Source organism: Neofelis nebulosa, chromosome 1, assembly GCF_028018385.1.
Source record: "Neofelis nebulosa isolate mNeoNeb1 chromosome 1, mNeoNeb1.pri, whole genome shotgun sequence".
In the NCBI taxonomy this organism is placed as follows: domain Eukaryota; kingdom Metazoa; phylum Chordata; class Mammalia; order Carnivora; family Felidae; genus Neofelis; species Neofelis nebulosa.
In genome coordinates, this window is record NC_080782.1 from 147,415,374 (window position 1) to 147,442,588 (window position 27,215).

A 27,215-nucleotide genomic window follows, 5' to 3' on the forward strand; every position below is an offset into this window, starting at 1 on the left:
TGTGAAGCAAGAAAGGAATAAAACCAGACTTGACTTCGATGTAAAGAAAATCTTCCTAAAACTAACAGCCATCTGGAACAGCCAGCCTTGTGGGCACAAACTGCGATTCACAGGAAGAGGGTTCAAGCAGAAAGGTGGGTGACCACTTTCATCTATGATGACAGACAGGGATTTCCCATGCAGGGTGGGATACTGGGCCAGATAATCCCTTCCATGCAGATTCTGGTTTTACAAATAGAATTCATAAGGAGTTTCAGGTTAAAAATACACTCCCAAAGTAGCAGACAGCCTATTATTTTTTCTGGAGCAGAAATTTTTCCTAAAGTGGCCCCGCAAAACCACTTGACATCCTGCCCAGCAGTGACTTCCTGAAGTGAAATCAGTGCGGGCTCCCTCTGCGCAGCCTGCCAGATGTGGTTGGGGACGAGGACAACCCACGGTGCCCTTCTTTCCAAGCTCTACAAACACGTGGCCCAGAAACAAGCTGGCAGATCAAGGAAACCCTCTTGCGGTAAACCTAAAGCTGCACTCTCCATTCATTTGTGACGCTGCTCTGTAAACACACCAGGATCGCTTTATTTAGCGTCACACCCATTAATAATGCAGCGATCTTTACAGAGGCAGGCAGAGAAAATTAGTCCTGAGTGATTTCGTTACTACAGCGTATACGTGAAGTCAAAGGGTCGGAGAGTCCCATTACAACTGATGTAGAAGCTACTGGCAATGCAGGTATCAGCCACGGAGCTGTCTGCCACAGGACAAAGCAATTCTGGCGAGTTCCCCACCTCTCTATCTTCTGGAGTCCTACTGCAATCCTCATCTACCTCGTTGACAAGAGCAGAGACCTCAGGACCCACGCACAAGCCCTCCTTCTTCTACTTTTTCAGCTTCCTTCATCTCTAAATGTTTTAAGTAAAAACATTAAAACATGTGACAAATAGTCAGTCGCCCCTGGTGGCAGCATCTTTACCTGTGATTATTTCTCAGCAGATCAGATAAGGTACCACCAGATATCACACAATGTTGCAAATAAGCTTTGGAGGCCATAAGCTTTGCCCTTAAATTTTTCTCAAAAAAAAAAAAATCTGTTCTCAGGCAAATGAACTTTTTGAACTTCAAACAGCCAAAGATATTTAAAATTCCTTTTTGTAATCTCCAGGGTTAATGACGCTGTGGAGGAATAATGTGTGGGGAAGAAGTGAATGTATAAACTCTTTTGGAAGGGCTGGTGGGTAATGCCTTTCCATTTAAAACACAAATGCCCTTGGGGCACCTGGGTGGCTCAGTGGGCTAAGCTAAGCGACCCAACCGACTCTTGAACAGAGTTTCCACTCAGGTCATGATCTCACAGTTTCGTGAGTTGAAGCCCCACGTTGGGATCTGCACTGACAGTGTGGAGCCTGCCTAGGATTCGCCCTCTCCTTCTGTCCCTCCCCCGTCTCATGCTGTCCCTGATTCTCTCAAAATAAATAAACTTAAAAAAAATTTACAACACAAACTCCCTTTGATTCAGCAATCGGACTCCTGGATATTTACCATAAGCATATACTCTAATTAGTAGATTAAAGTCAGTATGCAAAAGAACATTCATTTGTGGTATTGCTTATAATAGCAAAAACCTAGAAAACTCAAAATGCCTATTAGTGAACCACGGTACAGCCATAAAATGGGATAATATTCCGGTGCTAAAAGAGAACGAGACAGGCCTCTATGTGTTGATGAGGAAAAACCTCCAAGAGATATTAAGGAATAAAAGCAAGGGTTGTCTGTACCTCAACACATCTAAAGAGTCATTTGTGAGAATTCTGGAAGAGTATATGAGAAACTTAAAAGTGGTCACCCCTCAAGAATAGGTCTGAGAGTATATGAAATGTGACTATCCCATTTATTTTAAATTCTCCTGTACTGTTTTATTACTACATGTATTATTATTTTATGAGTAAGAATGGTAACTCTATGCCATATTTTCTGCATGGTCTGGAAGCATCTACCTTCTCTTTGTAGGAGGGGGTAAGGGAGCATTCTCCCCAGGCTCCCCAAGGCAAGGCAGAGTCTGCTAAATGGGTGCTTGGCCACACCTCTCCAGCCACGGCCTTCAGACATGATCAAGGCTCCTGCCCTCACTCACTCCTTCCTCCTTTGGGTGGCCTAGATGCATAAGTAGAAAGAATGTTTAATTTCTGTTCTTCCAGTTTTAGGTCTAAGTCATCCATCACTGAAAAGTGAACTTGAAAGAGAAAGAGTTAGTTATCCCACTGCAAAAGATACCAAAAGAACTAAGAGTGTTTCCTCTAATGCTACTTATGTAATTATACTGTTACTGAGACAAGAATCAAACAAAAATGTTTTCAACTTTCAAGTATGTACCTGCGGTGCTTCCAAATTCCATGAGACCCAGAAAGATGGAGGTCCACGGGGCTTTCTTTCCCAGTTTAGAATCTTGTGTTTGTCTCTCTCAAAAATACTAAGCAACTATTTCATCTAAAATTGCTTCCACACAAGAAATTCAAGGATACTGAAGTTGCAAAGATGAAATGGAATCTACATTCCAATTTTCCGATGTTGAAGATCTTAAAGGGTATTTGAACTTGACTGGGTACTTATTCCCTCAAAGACATGCCCCCAATCCCATGCAGGAGAGGAGGCAAAAAGGAAAGTCACAAGACATCATACCTCTGTTCTTCCTATTATATGACCTGAGACTTAAGAAGGGCAACCTTTCTGAATCATATAAAAGCAGTCCCTACAGTGTTTTTCCTTTTTCAGAAGACTGGGCTCCTGGGTGGCTCAGTTGGTTAAGCATCCGACTCTTGATTTTAGCTCAGGTCATGATCTCATGGTCATGAGATCGAGCCCCACATTGGACTCTGTGCTGACAGCACAGAGCCCCATCTCAAAATAAATAAATTAACATTGGAAAAAAAAAAGAAGACTGTGATACATAGGCATTTACTGAAGTTTGTTTATTTATTCATCATTCATTCTCAGGGTCAGGGTTTATTTTTGTTGTTGCTGCTTTGGCTTTACCAATGGATATATAGAAAGTAAAGCCAAATGTCTACTGGAAAAAAAAAGTCTAATATCTACTCAGCTGCAAAACTGCTCCCACTAAATCTGATTTTATGGAAGCATTCTGACACACATACACACAGTGATTTCATTTTTGGTTGGGGAGGGGTATTCAAGTAATTAGTGGCAAGGACAAACTAAGGCCGGGTGCACTGAGCTGTCTGTGGTACTGAAAACGACACCAGAGCTGCAATGCACTGAGCTCTGTTCTTTCAAAGCCTCCTCATCACACTATTTTAATTCAGGCACTTCCGACCATGACTCACCTGAACCATCTTATTTTGCCAGAGTGTGTATAAACATTTTATAAAAGGTCACACTGACTTACTTTCCAAGGTTCTCCATGGAAATGTCAGGGCCTCCCCAAGCTTCGTTAAGCAATTCCGGTGGACAGAGAGCCAGAACTCTGGCTATCATGCTTTGCCTGAATGCAGTGAGAAATCATACCATGTACCAGAAACCCACACTAGCTAGCTCTCACCATCCAATCATCATGCTGGTATGCTAAATGGGAAAAGGAAAAACCTGTCTTTTAAGACCACATGCTACATCCAAAGACATGCTCTGATCAGCAACATAACCCCTGTGCTGAATTCTTTCACTCAGAGCAACTCAGTATGTTTGGAACTGTTAACAGTAAACTGAAAAACTCCTACTTGCTTAAAACTTATGAAAGAAATACACCTATAGCAGTGACATCAATAAGTAGAAAGAAAGAAAGAAAGAAAGAAAGAAAGAAAGAAAGAAAGAAAGAAAGAAAGAAAGAAAGAAAGAACAATTCTTCATTTTCCATACATATATGCACAAACCTGTCCACTTACTTAGTTCCACTGGGCTTCAGGGTGAACTACTTTGGTGATACCACTGACTCTATTATCTCAATAAATTAGTATGTGTTTTTCTGGCTCTTGACTTCCAGCTCAGGGTCCTCAAGTGTATTTAGTCTATTTAGTCCTTTCCCCAATTTATACATTTTTAAAAGCAACTCAGATGAGAATTTGCAGCTTCAGCATGAGGAAGAAACGCCCTCAGATAAAATGCTGAGTGTAAAAGCGACACCCAAAACAACCAAATCATATTACCCGAGCATCTATCTTTAAATTCTCTTCAGTGTGGCTGCTTTAACAGAAACTATATATCATATAAAATAAACCCAATTTTAAAAATCTAACATCCTGTGATATTTACGTCGCCTGAACAGTAGAGAAGTTCACTGTGCTTACAAGTTTTAGAGGAACAACTCATGTCCTCAATTTTGTCACCCATGCCATACATCTTCTAATCAATAGATCTGTGCATTTATGAAATGGAAACAGTCCTCAAAGTGAGCCAGTGAATGGAATTCCAAGCATGAAAAATCTTTAAAAATATGATTCCTTGTATTTTTATTAGTTTCTAGAAGGCTCAAGAGTGCTAATACGGTATCAAAAAAAATTTTTAACAACACATAATTAACATGTGGCCACTCCTCGCAAAGTCCTTTAAGTTATTTACAAAAGCCTCCCGATGATTCTGAAAAAGTCAGTGTTTTCAGGCAGAAGACACTTTGCTCTTGATATCATCCAATGTCTCCCTAGAGAATGCTCATGTAGCTGTGTGCTTTTCAGAAGGAAAGCCCAATGGTGAGAAAGCCAATGCTTACTAAACACACCAGCAAGCTCTCTTTCCAGGACGAATGAAGTAAAGCCACTCTAGTCTCCAAGTTTTGTTTTCAGTTACTTGATTTTTTAAAAAATACCTGAGAAGATTTTAATACATTGAACCTATGCATATTCCAAACTTTTAGATTTAGAGAGAAAACATGGACAAAGAAGCTATCTGGACTAGACGCTGGAGGTCTGGTCACACTCTACCCTGTGTTGTTGGGCAATCTGGCAATCTACTCACCCCTTACGATTTCAGATTCCTCATCAGTAAACTGAGTCAAAGGACCATTCAGTCCTATTTTGTGCCTCCCAGCTCCAAGTGTCTATTCTTAAAGTCAAAACAAGAAGCTATGCTCATTATGTGTCAAGTCATATTTTAGTATCGCTAAAAAACGTTCTCAAAAGAGGGGCACCTGGGTGGCTCTGTCCGTGAAGCGTCTGACTTCTCGATTTCAGCTCAGGTCGTGATCTCACTTTTCTTCAAAAAGAAGAATGTCCGAAAGAATCTCAGAAGCCCCCGATCACAAGCACTGAATTAAAACGGCCCTCTGCATATTATTAAAGTGTTCCAATGTGCGTTCGCCTTGTTTGGCGAGTACAGTTTTATGACTTACCTTTGAATATTCTCACTCTTGATTCACTAACTTTATCCCTTCAAAGTGGCACTGTCCCAAGTTTCTGCAAATGTTAAAGTATGATGAAGGAATTCTCCAGGCTCCTTTAGGGCCAGGGGTGTCTTTATTCTGTTTGCATGATAGTTAAAATTGGTTTCTTCCATGTTTGGTATGTGCTTGCTAATTACTAACCTAAAACTGATTTAACTTATAATTAACGCTCAATCATTTAAATGGCAAGTTCCATATGATGTTTTAAATTTAAAGGCAACTACAAAGGAAAGTATCCTAAATGTGAGGGTTTAATAGTTCCAAAAAATACTCAACAACTGCTCCCCCAACAACAACAAAAAAAAAAAATCAGAAAATACGTATCAGTGTAAATTCCAAACTGGAAAATCCTGCTTAATTTTTGAAAACTCTAGTTATTTTACTTCACAAACCTTCCTATTCCTCTGACAGAAGGCTACAGCCAAGTAAACAACTCAAAGATGACCCACGAATTTTATACGAGGATTGTGAAATTGTTAGTAATGGCCAAATCTAACAATAGAGTTCCTGGCTGCATTTAAACAGAACATTTCCTAACAAGGCTGCTCACAAAGGGCAGTGGCCTTTGCCCTTAAATGATATTAAAAAAAAAAAAAGAAGGCAATGTAATGATTGTAGCTAAAAATCAACCCAAGTACCACGTATACAGAATTTGTATGCTAACCTTAGAACAGATTTTTTTTCTTTAATGTTTGGGGATATGGAAAGAGTTTGAGTTTTTCTCATGTCTTATTTACGTATATTAGCTAGGAATAACATGCGCTTATTTTCTTCTAAGAGATATTTCTTCTCTAATGTCTACGTTATAAAAAATACTGTACAGAGATGGACCCTGTCTTCTGTAATGACGCACCCACTGGGAGTGGGTGTACCAATCAAGAATACACATTTCTTTACCCTACCGATTAAGGCTAGCACCTAGCTGGCCTTAAGGAAAGCAAATGCAATGACTGATTTAGAGAACTGTATCTACCTGAAGAATAGAGGGGGAAATCTTAAAGGTTTAAAGGGTAGAACCCAGAAGCGACTGCATGTTAACATGCTGTGTTGTTTTGTTTTGAACTTCTTGAAAGAACAGGTCAGGTGCTAACGCAAGACGACAGCGTGTGTCTTCTGTAACCTCAAGCAAGGACACAAGGGCTTGGAAAAAGCTGCCTTGCTTGTCCAAGCAGGCAGCAGCGCTCTGGGTCATTCATAAAGAGCAGAACCCAAGTTACCTGTATTTCCCTGGCGTGGTACACGATGATCAGCCCGAGCAGGATGATTGTGGAGAGACTGATAAGGCATTTCAGAGCTAAGGAATACAGTGACGCCTGCAACACAGTCAGACAGAAGCACTTTTAAGAAACAAGTACTTTTGACCACCTTCCGGGGGTGGGGGTCAGTCAGTCCCCAGCAAGTGGAATCGAACTCCCAGGAGGAGGATGGGGATGAGGGGAGTACCTGTCTTGGCTCTGTGATCTGTCAGATCACTTGGCCTCAAAGGGAAGAGAGAGGAGAACAGGGCAGGCGGATGGCCAGGCAGCGCATCCGCGCCATCACAGACTCAAGCGCAGATCCTGGCTCTGGAAGCCGAGAGCGAGTTATTGCTGAGTTTAAGCGCTTTGGGTTGAAAGGGGCCTCTGAAATCCTGAGCACACATAAAAGAATAGAGCAGGCTTTCCCCCACTGACTCCTGGAGCTACTTATTTAATGTGCCCAAATGAGCTGGGCACTCGCTGCCTCTAGAACTTTGGCTGCGCACAGAAAGGTTTCCTCTCCTAGAGTTGCCTGGAGGATCAGGGGTGCGTCCGAGCCGTGCTCACCGTCCCAGCGGGCACCTCCGACCGTCCAGAGGAGGCTCGGGACCCACCGGCAGAGAGTTCCCACCAGTGCTTATCCCAACCACCCAGCGTCCGGCCCGCGGCCCCGGAAGGCTGGGGCGGGGGGAGGGGGGGAGAGGTGGATTCCAGCGCCTACCTTGTCGTAGGCGCCCCACGACAGCTCGGTCTCGATGACCATGACCACAATGCCGAACATGCCGAAGATGAGCGCGTAGTCGCTGAGCCGCTTGCGCTTCTCGAACAGGGCGCGCCGGTGGCCCAGCTTGTAGCCGATATTCTGGTTCTTCTTTTTGCTGGATTTGGTGCCACTGCTGCTGCCATGCCCGCTGCCGCCGCCGCCACCGCCACCGCCGCCTCCAGCGCTGCCGCTGCCACCGGCTCCGTAGAGCGCCAGGTTATTGGAGTTGTTGTGCTCCGGCTTAGACACCACGATCTCCGGGGCTGAGGACGAAGCGGCGGCGGCGGCGGCGGCTGCAGACGGGGAGGACGCGCAGCCACCTCCTCCGACGGGCGCGGGGGGCTGTAAGGGCTGCGCCTCCGAGTCCATTTCGTGCAGGTTCCGGCGGGACGCGCTCAAGTTGCTGAGCGGCCGCATGACGCCCCCGTTGTACCTGCAGCTGCTCATGGCTATTTCGGTGAAGGGGTTGCTCTCGCGGCGCGCCTGGGGCTGGTGGTGCTGGTGGTGCGCCGGGTGCGGGTGGTGGTGGTGGTGCGAGAGCGGGGGCCCGGAGCCCAGGCTGCCGAGGCTGCCCGTGGGGCTGGCGGCGGGCTGCAGGCTGTGGCACTGGTGGTACTGGGAGGCGGACGCCGGCTGCTGCGTGTACTGCTGCCGGAGCGCACTGGCATGGCTGGACGGCGTCAGCTCGCTCACATTGAGCTGGCTGCCCCGGCGCGACGAGCAGCAGCAGCAGCACGACGAGCCCGACAGCGGCGAGGAGGTGCGGGTCCGGAAGGCGCCGCCGGGCGAGGAGGTGCGGAGCAGCAGGGACAGGTTATCCCCCGCCCCCGCCCCCGCCGCCGGGGCACCGGAGGAGGCGCAGCTGTTGCACCGGAGGCATGGGCTGCTGCCGCCGCTGCCCGGCTGCTGGTGCGCGAGGTGCGGATGGTGCTGAGGGTGCGGGAGGGACGCGAAGGGCGGGCACGGCTTGTCCTGGCTCTGTTGCTGCTGCTGGCAATGCAGGTGTGAGGAGCGCGGCGGCGGCGGCGGCTGCTCTGAGAAGAAGCCGCGCTGGAACTGCAATGGGGTTTCCATGTCAGGGCTGTTAAAGCTGCAGGGAGACCAGGCGGTGGTGCACCCTGCGCAATGCGTTATGGTCGGGAGCGGGGACTCCTGCTGCTGGTGCGAGGAAGGGCCCATGCCGGCTCCGGTAGAATCCAGGCGGAGAGTCCGATTGGTCGGGCGCACCAAAACAATGGGCATGACATCACCTGCGGGGACCGATACTGAGTTTGCGGCGCGCGCGGCTTAGGGGAGCGCGTGTGTGAAAGAGAGATGGGGAGGAGGGAATCTGCAGGATGAGAACCCTGGGGTGCGCAGGCCAGGGCAGAGTGGGGGGGGGGGGGGCACCTGCCGTTTGGGAGCGCCTGGGAACAGCCCCCGGCTGGGGAGCCCCAGGCAGTGCGGCCGGGCTGCAGGGAAAAGAGAGAAGAAAGGGGCGTCCCTGCCTCCCTCCTTCCTTCCCTCCCTCGCCGCCGCCCCCCCCCCCCCCTCCAGCTGGTGCCGGACGCGCAGTCTAGATCACCTGCGCCGGGCACTGCAGCACGTTGGGCCACCCCAGCAGTGGGTCAGGCGCGGGGACAGTGCGGAACCCCTGCCACTCGTCCGCCCGCGTGCACGCCTCGCTGGGCTGCAGAACAGCAGCCCCCTCGCCTCACGCCCACCTATCCCCAGTCGTCCCGCGGAGAGTGGGCAGCGGGCTGCCCGCCAAATAACTGCGGGGGCACCCGCTTAGGAGAGAAAAAGTTTGGTGACTGGCTACGCCAGTGCAGCAGGGCTTAGGGAGAACCCCGGAGCCTGAGCCCAGGTTTGGCCGCTGCGAGTTCCGAGCGAGCCCCGCGCCGCGATCATTCCCCCGCCGCTCGGCTCCGGGGCCCGGGAGTCGGGATTGGCTGAGCGGCGCTCCGGCCCGAGTGAGCTGCGGCGCTGGGAGGGTTAACCGCCTTGGCACTCGGGGCCGGGGGAGGATGGGGGCGGGGCCGGAGGAGGGGATCCCCACCGTCCGCGGGAGGAGCCCGCGCGGGCTTCCCGGGTCCCCCTGGCGGGGGCGGAGGGCTTTCCCAGCTACCGCCCGCTCACATTTGCGCCTTCCGCGGAACATGAGGGGCTGGCGCCCCCGGCCGCCGGGTCCCCGGGTTCTGGCGCTCTGGCCCTCTGGCTTCCCCAACGGGTAGGTCCGTTGGCTTCTGTGGCGGTGGAGAGGCGGCTTGCTCGAAGGTACGGGGGCTGCTCAGCGGCCGCCGGCCGCCAGCGCCTCTTCAGTTCCTCTTCCTCCTCCCCACCTGCAAAGCACAGACAAAGCAAAGGCGGGTGTCACTGATGCGCACACACCGAGGTGTGCATCTCCTTGGCGAGCATCTCCTTGGCGGAGCCCTGACTGCGGCGGCGGGTGGGAGAGGGGCCTGGAGCGGGCTGATTCGCACCGGTAGTTACAGCCTGGCTGGGAAATTATTAATAACGACAACTCCGGCTGAATGTCCACTCCGGGGACAGTGCTGGAGTTTGGCTGGAGTCGGGTATAATTATTTACTTTCTAATAAATCCATGAAAATGGCATTTGTGTCTCACCAATTTCCTGCAATGTGCTCTTCTCTTAGGGGATATACCAACACAAAGCAGCAGTAGGGGACCCTTTTCGAGGGCTGTGACTGTTCCATCTTAAGCCCTTCTAGTTCGTTTTTCTTTGTAAATCGAAATCCCCGTCTCCCCGAGGAAGGAAATGGCAGACACTAGCCAGCTGAATATTTGTTTCCGTTTTAAATCGTAATTTTAAAGCGTGATTTTTATGATCAATATTATAATGAATTAGACCAAGAAATTGGAGTGTAAGCAGATAACCCTCATTAGGTAATTGGAATTTTCAGCTGGATCCAATTTCTTGATATTCTACTCGGCATCTGCCCTGAAGTTGCTTACCAGGTACCTTGTCTTCACAGTGTGTGTGCGCGTTTTCAATGCCATGGAGTGAATAATTCATTTTAGGATATCCTTTGGACACGGGTGAAACAATTTTAATGTTTTGTACGTGCAAGTAAACAGATCCACAAGAAGAAAAGGACAGGGTTGCTTTTAGGCCCATAGACCTCGACTTCAGACACTGAGTACTGTCACAATGGACAGTTTTCAATAGCCTTGGTCAAGCATAGAATTTGAATAGCTAAAAAGTGGAGACAGCATTTTGTTTTTATCATCTCCCATGATTTTTAGCAATTCAATAAAACATGTTTAGAATTCTGAAAGTCATCGAATCGCTGGGGTGGCTGAGTAGATCGTGCATGAATTTCATGGTGAGCATGACCATTGCAAACAATTCTAATGAGCTGAATTTCAAATGACAATGAAGCCTTCCAAATCAAAAGTGATTCACCTGCTGGGGTGAAACAAAATTCAACTCAAGCACAAAATCAATCATACATTCCTTTTCACTTTATAACCCATTCTATAGGCTTCTTCCAGTTGCTCTGTGTAGCTGAATCAAATGCAGGGGATGCCTGGGTGGCTCAGTCAGTTAAGCAGCAGACTCCATTTCAGCTCAGGTCATGATCTCAGGGTTGGTGAGATCGAGTCCCTCATTGGGCCCTACACTGACAGCACAGAGCCTGCTTGGGATTCTCTCTGACCCTCCCCCAGGCGCATGCTCTCTTTCAAAATAAACATTTTAAAAAAGAGAAAAGTTTGATTCTTCTTTACAAATTAAATTCTTCAAGGAAGGGTTGCCACAGTAAATCACTACTTTGCCTAACCTTTCATAAATTTAGAAAAAAGAGGACACAGTTGCCTCCCCAAATATCACAATTGTTGCCAGCCGCAAATTAGGTATAAGGTTGTAGAATTACTAAAACACCATAAGGAATGGCTGTGTTCTATGTATCACACTGACTTTCTCAAATAGCAAGTTCAAAGCTTTAAAGAGAGGTTCCATACACAAAACAACAGGGACAAAATATCATGTCGTTTGCCATGTATATCTCTATGCCTTGGTTAGAGATTAGGTGCAGTACCATGAATCATAGAGAAACAAAGAGCGTTGACTAAGATTTATGGCAATGATGTACAGAGTTCCCATGGCTCACAAAGGGAGCTCAGGGGGAGGACAGAATGCATACAGTAAGAAAGAAATGGAGATCTGACCCACAGTGTAAGGAATTGCCAGAATACCAAAACTCAGATTGATAGTGCTTCCACCCAGCTGGTATTTTTTTTTTTTTTTTTAAAGCTCATGAAATGATAACATGAAACTTGCCGTGACTGGGGAGAGAGAAGTCAATCAGAGGTATATCATCTTTCTGTTTTAAGGAATCACCTGCTCACACACACCCAAAAAAAGTCACCTTGCTAATAAATGACCGTGTGTGGAGAGTACAAAAATCCTCTCTCAGTACGATGATGAAAAACCTCAAGATGCCCCCAACAGCCTCTTGTTTCATTTTTTTTGTCGGTGTCCTCATAACCTGCTGGTTTGGGGCATCTTACTCTATTGGTTTGTGACACATTTAAGAAGTTCCTGTTTCCATCATTGTTCTCTTCTTTATAAAATTAACAAATGAGTCTTAAATATAGCTGTAAACCTTTAAAAACTGTCTATCATAATTTTGCCTTTTTTTCCTATAAAGGATTATAGAGAAACATGAAACAAAGTCAAACAGAGCAACAATGTCCTTCCACAGGGATGGTGCTGTGCATGTAATAGATGCTCATTTATATTTCTAAGACCCAGGAGGGAAAGAGAGGGAAGCGATGAAGAAAGTTGGAAATAAAGGTCACAAAACAAGCCCCACAACCCCTGAAGGATAAGCTTTTGGAAAATTACATTTGCTTCTCTTTCTGCCATGAAGATATAGAAGTGCTGGAATTTCTCTAGTTTAACACCAGAGGTCATACTCATCCACAAAATGCATTTCAAATCTAACCAATTAGATGCCTTCCTTGATTTCCAGTACCATTTTTTGAAAAATTACCTGTTTTTTTGGAATAGACTAGAACTGTGTTCCCGTATTTGTGAACATGCTTGTTCCCATATTTGTGAACATGTTCCCAAGCTTGTGAACATGCACAGACACATAACACCCCCCACACCCGCCCACACACACTTACTAGGTGTCTTAGAAGAAGGGTTTTCCCAGACCACGTTGCGGGGGTGGGGGGAGGGCTTGGAAAAAGTGGCAGGTTTGCATATGCCATTGCTGATAATTCTCTTTTTCACAGGAATTATTTGTGCCCTCCCCCTTCACTGTGCCTTCAAAAGCAAGACTCCCTGAATTTGGATACTTCTGGTCTATTTCCAAAGGCCATCAGAGCAGTTGAGGCAGGCACCCAGGGCATCTGGTACCCACAGTCTGAGGGAAACTTTGACCTACAAAATAAATGTTTTTCTGAGATTTTCTTTTTCCTTTGCCCACATGAGAAAATTATTTGGTTGGTGCCAAACAAAGAGGTTGCAAAAAGACACAGCCTGTCTGAACTTAGTCTGCTTAGTGGTAAATCTAAGTGGGGAATCACGGTAATACCAGAGTTATTTTCTTAGCACAATAACAAGTCCACATTTGCCAAAACAGAACAATTAAGAGGCCATAAGGACAGTTATTTTTATTTTTATATTAAAAAAAATTTTTTGACATTTATTTATTTTTGAGAGAGAGTGAGACAGAGCACAAGCCGGAGAGGGGCAGACAGAGAGAGAGGAAGACACAGAATCCGAAGCAGGTTCCAGGCTCTGAGCTGTCAGCACAGAGCCTGATGCAGTGCTCAAACCCACAAACTGTGAGATCACGACCTGAGCCGAAGTCAATGCTTTAACCGACTGAGCCATCCAGGCACCCCAAGAGCAGTCATTTTTAAACCACAGATTATCCTACCTCCTAAGAAATAAACCGCATTTGAAGAAAACATTAGAATAATCATTATAAGTATTCTTTATACTTCTGCATCATGATCAAAAAGTGTCTAGACCTGAATGAGCTTATTGGTGACAGTCTTGTTAATTTTTAGCCATAGTGCCATTATTTAGGGGCTGATTACCATGTTGGGGACTATTCATTAACTTCATTAACTTTCCAAATTTTTTCTACTATCATCTCTGTCTTGCTAATTGGCCAATCTGCCAAAGTCTCAGGAGAGCCAGCCAAAAAAAAAAGAAGAAGAAGAAGAAGAAGAAGAAGAAGAAGAAGAAGAAGAAGAAGAAGAACAAAACTAGCAAAACTAGAAGTGAACCCTGTTACATAATTAAATAGGTGAACACCAGGCTAAAATTATTGACTAGGATAAGTCTTTTGAAGATAGCTTGCAATTTCATAAACAAATATCCCTTGGAAGCTAGAAAACACACATCCAAATCTAGAAAGTCATTAAAAACAAACCAAACAAACCCTTCAAGGGCAGCAATCCTAGTTTAAATCCAGTTTAAATCATTCTAGTTTATATATATATATATATATATATATATATATATATATATATATACACACACACACACACACACACACACACACACACACACATCCATACACATATATGTATATAAAATATTTATTTATTTATTTACAGAGAGAGAGAGAGAGAGAGAGAGAGAGCGAGGAAGCGCCAATGCACTGCCAGCACAGAGCCTGACGTGGGGCTCAAACCCACTAACCACAAGACCCTGACCCAAGCCAAAACCAAGAGTCAGATGCTCAACAGACTGAACCAGCCAGGTTTCCCAGCACATTCTAGTGCAGAAAGCAGTTGCTTCTATGTTATTTTACTTCTGTATCATGAGAACCCTTAGGGAAGGTAGGAAAGGGGAAAGGTTTTGTTATCATTTCCATTTTAGGCAAGGGTAATTCGGGTGATGCGGTGCCTGGGCTACCCCAAGTCACAAATTTAGTGAGTAGCCGAGGAGTGGCAAGACGTCAAACACAGCCTTGTGAGTCTGTCTGCTGAGTCTGTTTCACATTCTTCTAGCATTTCGTCCACAGCTGAGGATGGCCTGCTGACTCTACCTACTCATACGGCCTTGTACTCTACTACTGGTCGTCCAGGAATGGACAGTAGTGGCTTATCACTACCATTCGCCGCCTTTGGATGGCCTCATGGACATTTCCTCACTGGTGTGATTGGGATTCTGTGATTTTTGACTATTGTCCTCCTGTCAACTTCATCTGCTCAACAGGATAATTTCTGCGGATGTAACACACGTGTGGATAAAATGGCAGTGCTGTACGCAAGCAGGTCCAAGGTGCCTCATGAAAAACTGTAAAAAAATATAGAGATTCTGGTCCAATCACACACAGTTTTCTGCCTAGTTTGATGGCAGGTCCACCATTCCTGACCCATAGTAGAAGCTGTAGGGCAATGAAAAGTACACCAAGCCCAATTTGCCTTTTTCTGTAATAAGGGAGGCTCAGGCTCCCTCCCTGGCTTGGAGGAACTTGTCTGTAGCCATTTGTCTTCTCACCGCTTCTTCCTTTATGCCAAAGAGTGGGGAGAGCCATGTCACCAGAAAAGTCTCAAAGAGCCTAGCAGAGAATTTGTCTAAAAGCTGTATTTTGGGGTGCCTGGGTGGCTCAGTCGTTTAAGTGCCTGACTTCGGTTCAGGTCATGATATCACAGTTCGTGAGTTCGAGCCCCGCATCGGGCTGTGTGCTGACAGCTGAGAGCCTGGAGGCTGCTTCAGATTCTGTGTCATCCTCTCTCTCTGCCCCTCCCCTGCTCATGCTCTCTCTATGTCTCTCAAAGATTAAAAATAAATAAAATAAAATTTAAAGGCTATTTTTTTCTAGTACCTTCTCTACAGGTGCTCCTACCCAGATGAGCTTGACGCCAGATCACAAGAGACCACCAGAAACCAGATCAAACCAGACAGACCCAATATGGCGGACTATGTGGACCAAATTCACATTATTCCTTCACTACACTACATTAACAAACTAAGGTCTCCTCCTTAGGGGCACCATGAGAGGAAACCCCTGACTGAATAAGAAAGAGAAAGGGCCATGGCCTAAGTTCCTGGAAATCTTCACCCCTTTCTGGGAATCTGGCTGCCATCAAACATCCTGGCCCCCCACCAGCCCAACTTATGCCCCCTCTGCCTCTCTGTGCCCTTGGAGCATGAGCTCCCCTTCTCCCTTCTCCCATTGGGTAAGTTACCTGCTTGCCTTTGATACTGTTTGCTTCTTTGACTATTTGGCCAAAGGTATTGAGTAGGGAAAGAACCTACCAGTTTGGTAACAACCAGAAAAAGGAAACCAAGCTGTGTGTCACAAGAAGAGAGAAACCAACGTGTCTCACAATTGGGGTAAAGAGTCAGCAAAAATGGATCGAAGACATGGAAAACCATCTCTAAATACCGAGGTCAAAGCTCCCACTTGGTAATCCCAAAAATTCTACGGTTGCTTATTGCTTAGTGCTAAAAAAATAATGAGGCTCAGGGCACCTGGGTGGCTCAGTCAAGCATCCAACTCTTGATTTCCACTCAGGTCATGATCTCACAGCTGGGTTCTGGGATCAAGCCCTGCATCAGGCTCAGTGCTGACAGCATAATGCCCGCTTGGGATTCTCTTTCTCCCTCTCTCTCTTGCCCCTCCCTCCCTCCCTCTCTCTCTCAAAACAAATAAACATTAAAAAAAACCATAATGAGGCTACAAAAATTCTGGAAGGTTTATTTTCTCTCTGAAATCCAATGTATTTCCCCATCATTATATTCTCATCTTTACCGGATTAGTGCATACAATGCATTAGTTCTTTTTTTTCTCTTTTCCTGTTAATGCCATTCCCATGTACTCATCAAATGCTCGATGTTTTCCTTTTGCCTTTCTGCCTTTTGCTAAACAGGCTCAGGAAATCTATGTATCTCCCTTTGCCGGTCTTTATACTGTTGTCTCCCTCTCTGGAACTGTTTGTAAATGCCCATTCCCCCAAGAAATTGTCTTAGGGCAAGGAGAGAGTTGGTGCCCACTCACAGGAAGGGAAAGAACAGTTGTTCTAAGTTGAATTAAGCATAACAAGGTCATTGGCAACCGAATACTGTACATGCCAAATCTTCAAGATTTGCATATCCATCAGCTAATATACCATGTTTTTCTTAAAAATGACTTGCGTTCAATGTTGCTGTTGTATTTTATGGCTGTAGATTCAGTAGCACTTTTTCTCTCCTGTTTCAATTATTAGTGTATGAAAATTATCCATATGATCCAAAATGATACACATGAAGCAATGTATCAGGAAAAGCCACAACAGATATTTGTTAGACAAATACAATGACAAAACTCACTATGGGACAGTGTTTCTCTCTCACTACTTAGGAGGACTCCTTCTCAAAAACGTTTTAATAGTGGGGTGCCTAGATGGCTCAGTCGGTTAAGCACCCAACTTTGGCTCAGGTCATGATCTCACAGTTCGCGAGTTCAAGCCCCACATCGGGCTCTCTGCTGTCAACACAGAGCCTGCTTCAGATCCTCTGTCTCCCTCTGTCTCTGCCCTTCCCCAGCTTGCACTATCTCTCTCCCTCTCTCAAAAATAAACAAACATTAAAAAAGTATTTTAATTACTTAAAACTACTGGATACTTTCATTCACCAGTCCTCTTAACAAGGGGTATTTCTAGCCTTACATAACTGAACATGTCTTAACTAGGGAAGACTTTAATGCTTTTGATTCAGAGAGTAAGACATCGTCAGGGCTGGGACACCTGGGTGGCTCAGCTGGTTAGGCATTGGACTTTGGTTCAGGTCATGATCTCACAGTCCATGGGATAGAGACCCACATCAGGCTCTGTGCCGACAGTGCAGAGCCCCCACTTGGGATTCTTTCTCTCTCCCCATCTCTCTCTCAAAATAAATAAGTAAATAAAATCTTTAAAAAAAAAAAAAAGACTTCATCAGGGTTCCAGCAACTTTCCTCAGCTATTTCCTATCATTGACCTCCTTCATAGACACTGGCTTAATCCCCAGAATGTTTTACCATGAGGTGGGGAAAATAGCTGTGGCAGTTCTAGACTTCACACCCACACCCCCATCATTCAGAAGAAAGCAGATCATCTTCTGTCCCCCACCTGCCAAACACATCCATTGACACATCTCCTGACACATCTGTTGACATGGTTTGGTTCATGCACCCAGCTCTAAACCACACCTAGAGAAAGGTTAAAGAGAAGTATGATGGGAATGACTCATCAAACAGAGAATACTGATATAGAGACAGAAATTGCTAAAAAGAACTAAATGGAAATTCTGGAGTTGAAAAGTGTGATAACCAAAATAAAGAATTCACTATAGAGGCTCAGGAGTACACCTGAGTGGGCAGAAACCAAAAACCGCTGAATTTGAGGACATCACAAGAAAATGACAGACTGATATTATTTATGATTATAGATGCAAAAATCCTCAACAAAATATAATCAAATCACATATGGCAATATATAAAAATTATTATATACTATGACCAACTGGGGTTTCCCCTAAAGATAAGGTCAGTTAACAAACCAATTAGTGTGATAAGGAGTGCACATGTTGTAATGAGCACTGGGTGTTGTAGGTGTCAAATCACTGTATTGTACACTTGAAACTAGTATTACAATGTATGTTAACTAACTGGAATTTAAATAAAAACTTTAAAAAGAATCAATTAGTGTAATACAACATGTCAACAGAATAAAGGGCAAAAAGTATATAATCACCTTGACAGACACAGAAAAACATTTGACAAAATTCAAAACACTTTCATAATGAACACAGGCAACAAACTAGAAACAGAAGGATATTTTCTCAATGCAACAAAAGACATCAATGAAAAATTCACTGCTAATATATTTACTGTTGAAAGGCTAAGTGCTTCCTAAGATCAGAAATGAGACAATATCTGTTCTTTCTGCTTCTATTAATATTGTACTGGAAGTTCTGGCCAGTGCAATTAGGCAAGAAAAAGAAATAAAAGGCATCCAGATGGAAAGGAAGAAGTAAAATTATATTCACAGATGACATGATTTTTTACATAGGAAATCTTAAGGAATCCACTAAAATATTATCAGAACAAACAGGAGATTTTTGGATACTAGATTAACATAAAAAAAATCACTTGTAGGGGTGCCTGAGTGGTTAAGCATCTGACTTCAGCTCAGGTCATGAGTCCTCACATGGTCTGTGGGTTCAAGACCCGCGCCAGACTCTGTGCTGACAGCTCAGAGCCTGGAGCCTGCTTCAGGTTCTGTGTCTCCCTCTCCTCTTCATGCTCTGTCTCATTCTCTCTCAAAAATAAATAAATGTCAAAAAAAATGAAGAAAAAAACTTGCCATGAATGTTTATAGAGCATTGTTCATAATAATAGCCTAGGACTAGAAAGAATTCAAATGCCCATCAACCCCTACGTGTGTAAATAAAATGTGGTATACTCTTACAATGGAATATTATTTATTGGTAAAAAGAAATGAAGTTTTGATGCATGCTACAACGTGAAGGAACCTTGAAGACGTGTGAAGGAAAGCCAGTCACAAAAGACCACTTGTATGACTCCATCTATAGGAAATGTCCAGAATAGGATCAAGCTATCAACAAAAAGTTACACAGTGATTATCTTGGGCAGTAAATGGAGAGTGTGCACAGTGTTTATTTTTGGTGTGACAAAAATATTTAAACATTTGATTGTGACGATGGTCACTTAACTCCATGAATACACGAAATATCATTGATTTGTACACTTTAAGGGGGTGAATTATATGGTATATGAATTGTATCTCAAGAAAGTTGAGATGATGAGAAAAGGGGCACCTGGGTGGCTCAGTTGGTTTAAGCGTCCAACTCTTGATTCCAGCTCAGGTCATGATCTTGAATCACGAATCTTGAGACTCACCCCACCTTGGGCTCTGTGCTGGGCCAAGGGCCTGCTTAAGACTCTCTCTCTCTCTCTCTCTCTCTCTCTCTCTCTCTCTCTCTCTCTCTCTCTCTCTCTCTCTTCCCACCCTCCCTCCCTCCCTCCCTCCCTCCCCTCACCCATTCATGCTCTCTCATAAAAAATATGACACATGAAATCCCCAAACAACACTGAATATGCAAGTAAAAGGAAATATATCACTGAAATGAAAAAATCAACTTAAAATGACTACTAGTGAACCAACAGTTGACCTCTCAGATCAAAGAAGGGCAGGAGTCAGTTTTCCTAGGCAGCACAAGTGACTATTAACCTATGCATTTTAAGGCATTTGAGGATTCAAGGCTCTTTTCTTGGGAGACTCTACCTGGATAGTTATAAATCCTAAGAGACTCCTGGTCCAATGAATATCCTAAGAAGAATTTCAACAGAAGCAGGAGCTGTTGCACTTTTAATTATGAAAATGTAAATTTCTCGTTTTGACATAAGCAACAGAACAGGTATATTTTGTATGAAAGTTACAATTAAAAAAAAAAAAAATCACTGTCCTCCAATGACCGTAACCAATGAAGGCAAGAGAATGAAAGCATTCTCTGAAGACGGCAGTCAGTGGTTACTTGGGGCCATTGATTAACATCCCCTGTGTGATGTCTTCCCTGTCTCACCCTCCAGCAGCTCCAACACACGCTTAAAATACGGTGAGACGGAAGCCTTTTTTAAGAGGCTGTCAGTGACAGTTGTGGAAGTCTTGAGGGCTGGCAGCCAAAGTGCACGCCACACGCAGCCTGCAGCATGGGGTTCGGCTGTTTGAAGCATACATCTTAAAGGACTCAGCAGTCAAGAAGACATGGCACGAGACAGGCACCGCAGAGTGGCAGGGGTCTCATTTGATATTGACAAGTGACTGGAGCACCAGGGACGAGACTCACTTCAGCACTCACTTCAAAAGACAGACCAGGGGCTTTCTTATGAAAGCCGAGAGAACGGTGCAAAGCTGGCTGGAGACAACAGTGCAAAGCTGGCTCGTGCAGGGCTGTCTGCGGAGGCTCAGGGGTGGGTATTAAATTCCCCACCGCTTCCCTGTCTCCGGGAAAAACTAATTTGTTCATGGAGCTTCTTGTTCGTGTCTTTTTGGCCAAAATGAAAGCCAGGGTGTTGCTTCCATTGATTCAATACTTTGCTAGGAGGAAAAAACTTTTTTAGTGGTCCCAGAGACAACGGGAAAGAGATGTAGGAAACAGAACACTTTGTTCTCGAAGATAAATTACGTGAAATGGGCCAAACTGTTGAAATGCGATTAATCAAAAAGGTTTTTCGAGGTTATTAATAAGCAGAGTTCCAAGATAAAGGAGGCTTACATTTCCTGTTCTAGATTTTAGTATGTTGCTTATCCCAAGATCAGGGCTCTGGAGGACAAGAGAGAAAAAGGAGTCTTAAAATTAGGCTTACTTACAGGTGTTAGAATAATTGATGGAGTGCTACTTCATCAGAGGGCAGGGCAGTTATGTAAGACGGGGTAAGGAAGGACTTTTCACCTCTGTTTCTAAAATATTTTTTAAGTTTATTATTTTTTTAGTAATCGCTACACCCAATGTGGGGCTCAAACTCACGACCCCGAGATTTAGAGTTGCATGCTCTTCCCACTGAGCCAGCCAGGTAACCCCCTTTCATTTCATTTTTGTCACTTTCTTTAACAAGCACCAGAGAAAATATCGTGTATTTATAGGTCTTAGGATTATGGTCCTTAGGAGGCCCTATGATCTCTTCTCTGCTTCTTTCTTTTCTTATTCCATTCTCTTTCTCCATTTTTGTTCCTAAGAGGAGTCTCTGGATTTTCCTAGGAAGCAACCTCCATCCTCCCCTCCCGGGTTGAAGGAAGACCTTGGTTTCACAGTCCACAGGAGAGTTCAAGGGAAAAAGGGAAGGATGGAGACTTTCTGATGACTGGGCAGACCCCAATTGTCAACAGACTAAAACATGAAATGGGCAAGAAGAGGAAGGCCTAGTTCACAATGAAGATAACAACACATGCAACACAGATTATGTCCCCGAGAAGCTCAAAGGACAAGGAACTTGTTTCTTTCTCATTCAACTTTTTTAAAACTAGGAGAGTTGCTTCAAAGGAATGTTTAGGAAGACTTTCTAAGCCTTCTTCATGTAGCTGGACTGACTAATCCTTAAAAAACACAACTCACTAAATGTAAGAAACAAAACTACAGAAATAGAGAAAAATATAAAGGAGATATGGTTTTATAATCTCAAGGTAAAGTTTCCCTAAGCAATTGACTAAACCCAGCAGCCATAAAGGAAAAGACAACTGATTTGACGTTATAGCATTAGCAAACATCCAAAGGGGCCGAAACCAAAAAGACAAGTATCATATTTAACACACGGAGGATTAAAATCAAGAATATGTTTTTGTTTTAAAAAAGGTCTAAGAGGGACGGGGTGCCTTGGGTAGCTCAGTCGGTTAAGCGTCCGACTTTGGCTCAGGTCATGATCTCGCGGTTTGTGAGTTTGAGCCCCATGTTGGGCTCTGTGCTGACAGCTCGGAGCCTGGAGCCTGATTCAGATTCTGTGTCTCCTTCTCTCTTTGTTCTTCCCCCATTCACACTCTGCCTCGCGCTCTCTCTCTCAAAAATAAAGAATTAAAATTTTTTTTTAAGGTCTAAGAATTTGGTAACAGAAAATGAAAAAAACAAACCGATGGAGAAATAATAAAAGGGTATGAACAAGCAACTCTGAGAAGATGAAATACAATTTTCAAAGAAAGAAAGAAAACCTCCTAAATAATCAAAGAAATGCAAGAAACCAGTTTGCTCATACGCCAACAGACAGGAGTACAAATTGGTAAAGCCTATTTGAAAACCTGTTTGCTAATACCGACCAAAATGTCAAATACACAACGGTCCACCATCAGGTATCTACTCAAAAAACATTTGCATTGGGGCGTCTGGGTGGCTCAGTTGGTTAAGCGTCCAATTCTTGGTTTCAGCTCAGGTCATGGTCTCACGGTTCATGAGATTGAGCCCTGCGTCGAACCCCACCTTGGGCTCTGTGCTGTCAGTGCAAAGCCCATTTGGGATTCTCTCTCTCCCTCTCTCTGTCCCTCCCCCACTCGTGCTCTCTCTCTTAAAATAATGGATAGACTTTAAAAAATAAATAAGTAAATAAAAGTAAGTGAATAAAAAAACATTGCACATATGTACAGAGATATATTTACAATGATGCTCCTTGTAGTGTGATATATTGGGGAAAATGCCCCCCCAAAAGTACCCTCCCATGTTTTTTAAAAGAATGAAAAAGACTTCTGTCTAGAAAACTGGAGCGATCACCAACACTTAACTATTAAACAAAACCAAGTAACAAAACAATTGGTAAGTATGATCTCACATATAAAAAGTCATATGCTCCTGTTTATATAAATTCACAGGAAGGCGATCATCAGGTTGGTTGTGGTCAGTGCTGTGAAGTGATGTGGCTGTAAGAAGAAAGGGTGGCTTTTAGGTTAAGTTGCCTGGTGGGTGAGGCTTACACAGTAAACACATTTTTGAAAATAGAGTAAAGAGGAAGAAACAGAACACTTAGGCATATGAGTGTACTTGAGCCCTCTCCTGATCTCTTAGAGAGAGCGGACACCACTTCTGTACTTTCCAGCACTGTAACCGGTGATTCCGCAACCCCACTAGACAAGCGCTTCTCTGTGGCCACAGCATCTGGCACATGGGAAGTGTCCCATCGGTGTTTGTTGAATTAATGTTGAATTAAATTCATAAATGAAAAGTTGCTGCTTTAGAAAAAAGAAACACCTCGAGTCTACATAAACATCCAAGATTCACAGTGTGTGTGTGTGTGTGTGTGTGTGTGTGTGTGTGTGTGTGTTTTACTTGTCAATGTATTAAATGAATAACTCGGGAGGGATATCAGAGGGATTGGACAGCTTCTCAACGTACCTTATATAGGAAGCAGGTGGGTACAGATACTCTATGTACCATAGCGATTCACTGGTATCTCCGTGAGGAAGCCACTCCCCACCTCTCCCTGCTCCCTACACATACCACACATCTTTGTCCCCAAGTAGCCAAGATAGTGTAGTCTTTATCCTATGTCCCTCCACTGTGGAGAGATGAGCATTCTCCTTCCCACTCTGATTTCCTTGCTATGTTCCTCTTCCCCTTCTCCACTTGTCTTAGTCAGCTCAGGCTTCTATAACCAGTGCCATAGACTGACTGGCTTCCGCAACAAAGACAGCATTTCTCTCTCACTCTTCTGGAGACTTGGGAAGGCTGAAATCAAGGTGCTGGCTGAAATGGTTCCTGGTGAGAGATAGCTACCTGGTTTGCACACACTATCGTGTGATATATTCACATGGCAAAGAGAGAAATCCTCTCATTGTTTTCCAATGAGTGCATGAATCATGAGGGCTCCACTCTCATTTTCTCTTTTTTCTCCAAATAGCCCCCACCTCTCCAAATACCATCCCATTGGGGATTAGGTCTTCAACATATGAATTTTGAGAGGATGCAAACATTCAGCCCATAGCACCAACTGACCCCAGTATAAAAGACCATGAAGCCCTATCTCTTCTATGGAAAATTCAAGGGTCTCAGATGCACCTGACATTTCCTCCAAATTCTACCTGTCTTATGGATTTGAGTCCCAGTTGAAAGATGTATTCACACCTCAAGCTTCTTTTTTATTCATTTCTCCTTATGCACATTTATGCTTTAGTATTTTTAGAACTGGGGCAATATTAATTATTATATCCCAAAAACCAAATACACAGCAGAACTCAGTTATATAGCACCCTCTTAACCAAGTAATCCATCTTTCCAGAATTTAGCTAAAGACTAAGAACAAACCTCAGCCCTCAAGGGCCAAAACTCAATGTCAAAAACCCTGGTCTGGTTATTCATAAGCAAGCCTTCAGACTTTCAGGAATCCTGATTGTCTGATTTCCTGACCACCCCTCCCCCGCCACATGTCAAAATCTCAAAATAAGAATAACAAAAGATTTATGGAGTCTGATCAATTGAAAACAGCAAGGAGTAAATGACAACTGATTGCTTGAAAAACTAACTAATGGTGAATTTATAAACAAAGCAACATACATTAAGACTTGTGGGGCGCCTGGGTGGCTCAGTCGGTTAAGCGTCTGACTTCAACTCAGGTCACGATCTCGCGGTCCGTGAGATCGAGCCCCATGTCGGGCTCTGGGCTGATGGCTCAGAGCCTGGAGCCTGCTTCTGATTCTGTGTCTCCCTCTCTCTCTGCCCCTCCCCCGTTCATGCTCTGTCTCTCTCTGTCTCAAAAATAAATAAACGTTAAAAAAAATTTAAAAAAAGACTTGTGCAACATGAGAACTTAAAGAACACAGTATGTGGTAAGTAGTCTTTCATACTTGAATAATCCCTAGTGTCACCCCTGAATTCAAAATGATGCTAACATGTGTCTGGATGGTGTATTAGTTGGGGTTCTCCTGAGAAATAAAATAAATGAGACTATACATGCATACACGTGTACACACACACACACACACACACACACTTCATTATAAGGAACTGGCTCAGTTCCTCCATAAATGGAGGCTGAGAAGTCCCAAGGTCATTAGTCAGCAAGCTGGAGACCCAGGAGGGCTGATGGTGTGACTTGTAGAGCCAGGAGGTTTGAGACCCAAGATGAGTTAGTATTTCAGTTTGCATCCAGAGGCAGGAAGAAACTGATGTACCAGTGCAAGGAAGCCTGGCAGAAGTTCACTCTAACTCAGCCTTTTTGTTATAGTCAGGCCTTCACCTGATTGGATGAGGCCCACCCACATTAAGGAGGACAGTCTGCTTTATTCAGACCACCAATTCAAATGTTAATTTCATCCACAAACACTCTGGCAGAATTATGTTTGGGCAACCATCCTGAAAACTGACACACACAATCGATTGTCACAGATGATAAGCCTGAGTAATCAAGAAACCTTTAAATTATGTACATTATAATCTAGGTAATGAAACAAGAAAGCATGTAACTCATTTTACAAGAATTACCTCCAATATTACTAGTGTAAAAATCTTATCGCTGTAACCTTATCTTAGAATGTCGGTTTTCCACAAATAATTCTAGCTTTCCAAGAACTCACTGTAGTTGAGAGTTTGTTAAGGCTCTACCATAGAGAACCGAGGTTTAGGTCCCATAGGTTGGTGTGAATACTAGCTCAGAAGGAATCTTTCTGGAAGGAATCTTTCATGTTGTACATGAATATGATGATTGCCACACCCACCTCCTTACATATACAGCATGACTTACATGATATTAGACACTTCTATAATTCTGTTTTATTCTTTTTGTTTATTTATTTATTTTTGAGAGAAGAGAGAGCAGGGGAGGGGACAGAGAGAGAGAGGAAGACAGAGGATCCGAAGCAGGCTCTGAGCTGACAGCACAGAGCCCAACATGGGGCTCAAACTCACAAACCATGAGATCATGACCTGTGCTAAAGTCGGATGCTTAACCGACTGATCCAACCAGGCACCCTGACAATACAATTCTTAATATTCTGTACATCTCTATCAATTTACGAATGCCTTTAAAATGTAAGCTCTGAGGGAATCTATCTATTTAACTTGCTTTTTATGACCATCCTCACAGCACCTTGCCTAAGGAGACATTTCAATATGCTGTTTCATGACATGATTAAAAGGACTGGAAAAGTACAATTCTGGGGATATATATTTCTTAACAGTATGAACTTTTCAGTTGTTGTTTGTGCCTTATTTTAACAAATAGCAGATTTGTGTCATTATCAAATAAAATTGAAAATACTAAAGTTCCTTAAAACTTCTACAATTTGGCAGTAAAACCAAACCTAACAGCAGAAAAGTCTATAAACCTTGGTCATTAGTTTTTTATGAGTAAAATCTCTGGCTAATGCTATATTTTTTATAGACATTTTATCATACTCAGGCTATTGATCATTTTAATGGGAGACACTTGCTTGGGAAAGAAACATCAAGGGAAATGTGCATGTGTATGTATGATGTAGATACTATATATTACCTAGATATTATATAAACATATCGGCATATATATATGCATACACACACATATATGTGTGTATACAATAAGTATATGTGTGTGTGTGTGTGTATATATATGTATATATGATATATATATATATATATATATATATATATATATATATGTATATATCAGCAGTCTTCAGAATCCAATCATCTGGCATATAATCAATTGGCTACAAATAATGAAAATATTTGTACAATACATTATAATTTGGTTTGCAAGTGGGAAGTTAGAAAAACCTAAATAGAACACAATTAAGCAATGACAATCTGCTCAATCTTTGGGCAAGCCATCATTTGAATTTCTCTTAGGTGAAGTAGAGACAGAACCAAGAAAATCTCTTTTGGGGGAAAAATGTTAACTTCTGCCTTATTTCATAATGCTCACGTTCACTGTGTCATGGAAAATATTTGGATGTGGAGGTAGCAAGTCCTGAATTCAAATCCTGAGTCATGGATAGTCTCTGGATAGAGACACACATGCCATCTTCTCTAAGCAAAGCATTTTCCATTGTACATGGCAGGATTAGTGAAAAATTAGCTTGTGTGCTGTTATCCCTCCTCCCTCAACCTTTTCAAGAGGAATCTAGGACTTTGGATCCCAAACTGGGACTTTCCTTACCCAGCAGGGGGAGGCTAGTAAACTGGGCTTTGTGGTTTGAAGGTCTGGGTAGAGGCTGTAACCTCAGATACCTACAGGAGCCCAGCCTTAAATACAGGGGTAAATCCCTTTGGGCGGGACAATAGGGCTGTCATTGGCAGGCAATAGGTAGGTGTGGTCACTGGGAAGCACATCTGCCCCACACAAAGGAAGCTGACCCAATTCGCTTCAAGCTAGCTATTGCCATCAAGGTCTACAGGACCAATATTCCCAGATTTACTGTCTTT

General features: G+C 43.8%; 1 protein-coding gene across 1 annotated transcript in view; it reads right to left on the bottom strand.

The window, feature by feature from the left end:
• KCNN2 (potassium calcium-activated channel subfamily N member 2) overlaps window positions 1–27,215 on the bottom strand; it is a 471,549-nt gene that overhangs the window by 148,098 nt on the left and 296,236 nt on the right. The window contains exons 3-5 of the mRNA XM_058738763.1: window positions 9,500–9,702; window positions 7,340–8,631; window positions 6,598–6,693 (exon numbers count right to left, since the gene is read on the bottom strand). Of these exons, the coding sequence (XP_058594746.1) occupies window positions 6,598–6,693; window positions 7,340–8,631; window positions 9,500–9,521 (1,410 nt within the window). The 5' untranslated portion in view covers window positions 9,522–9,702. The remainder of the gene's footprint in view (window positions 1–6,597; window positions 6,694–7,339; window positions 8,632–9,499; window positions 9,703–27,215) is intronic.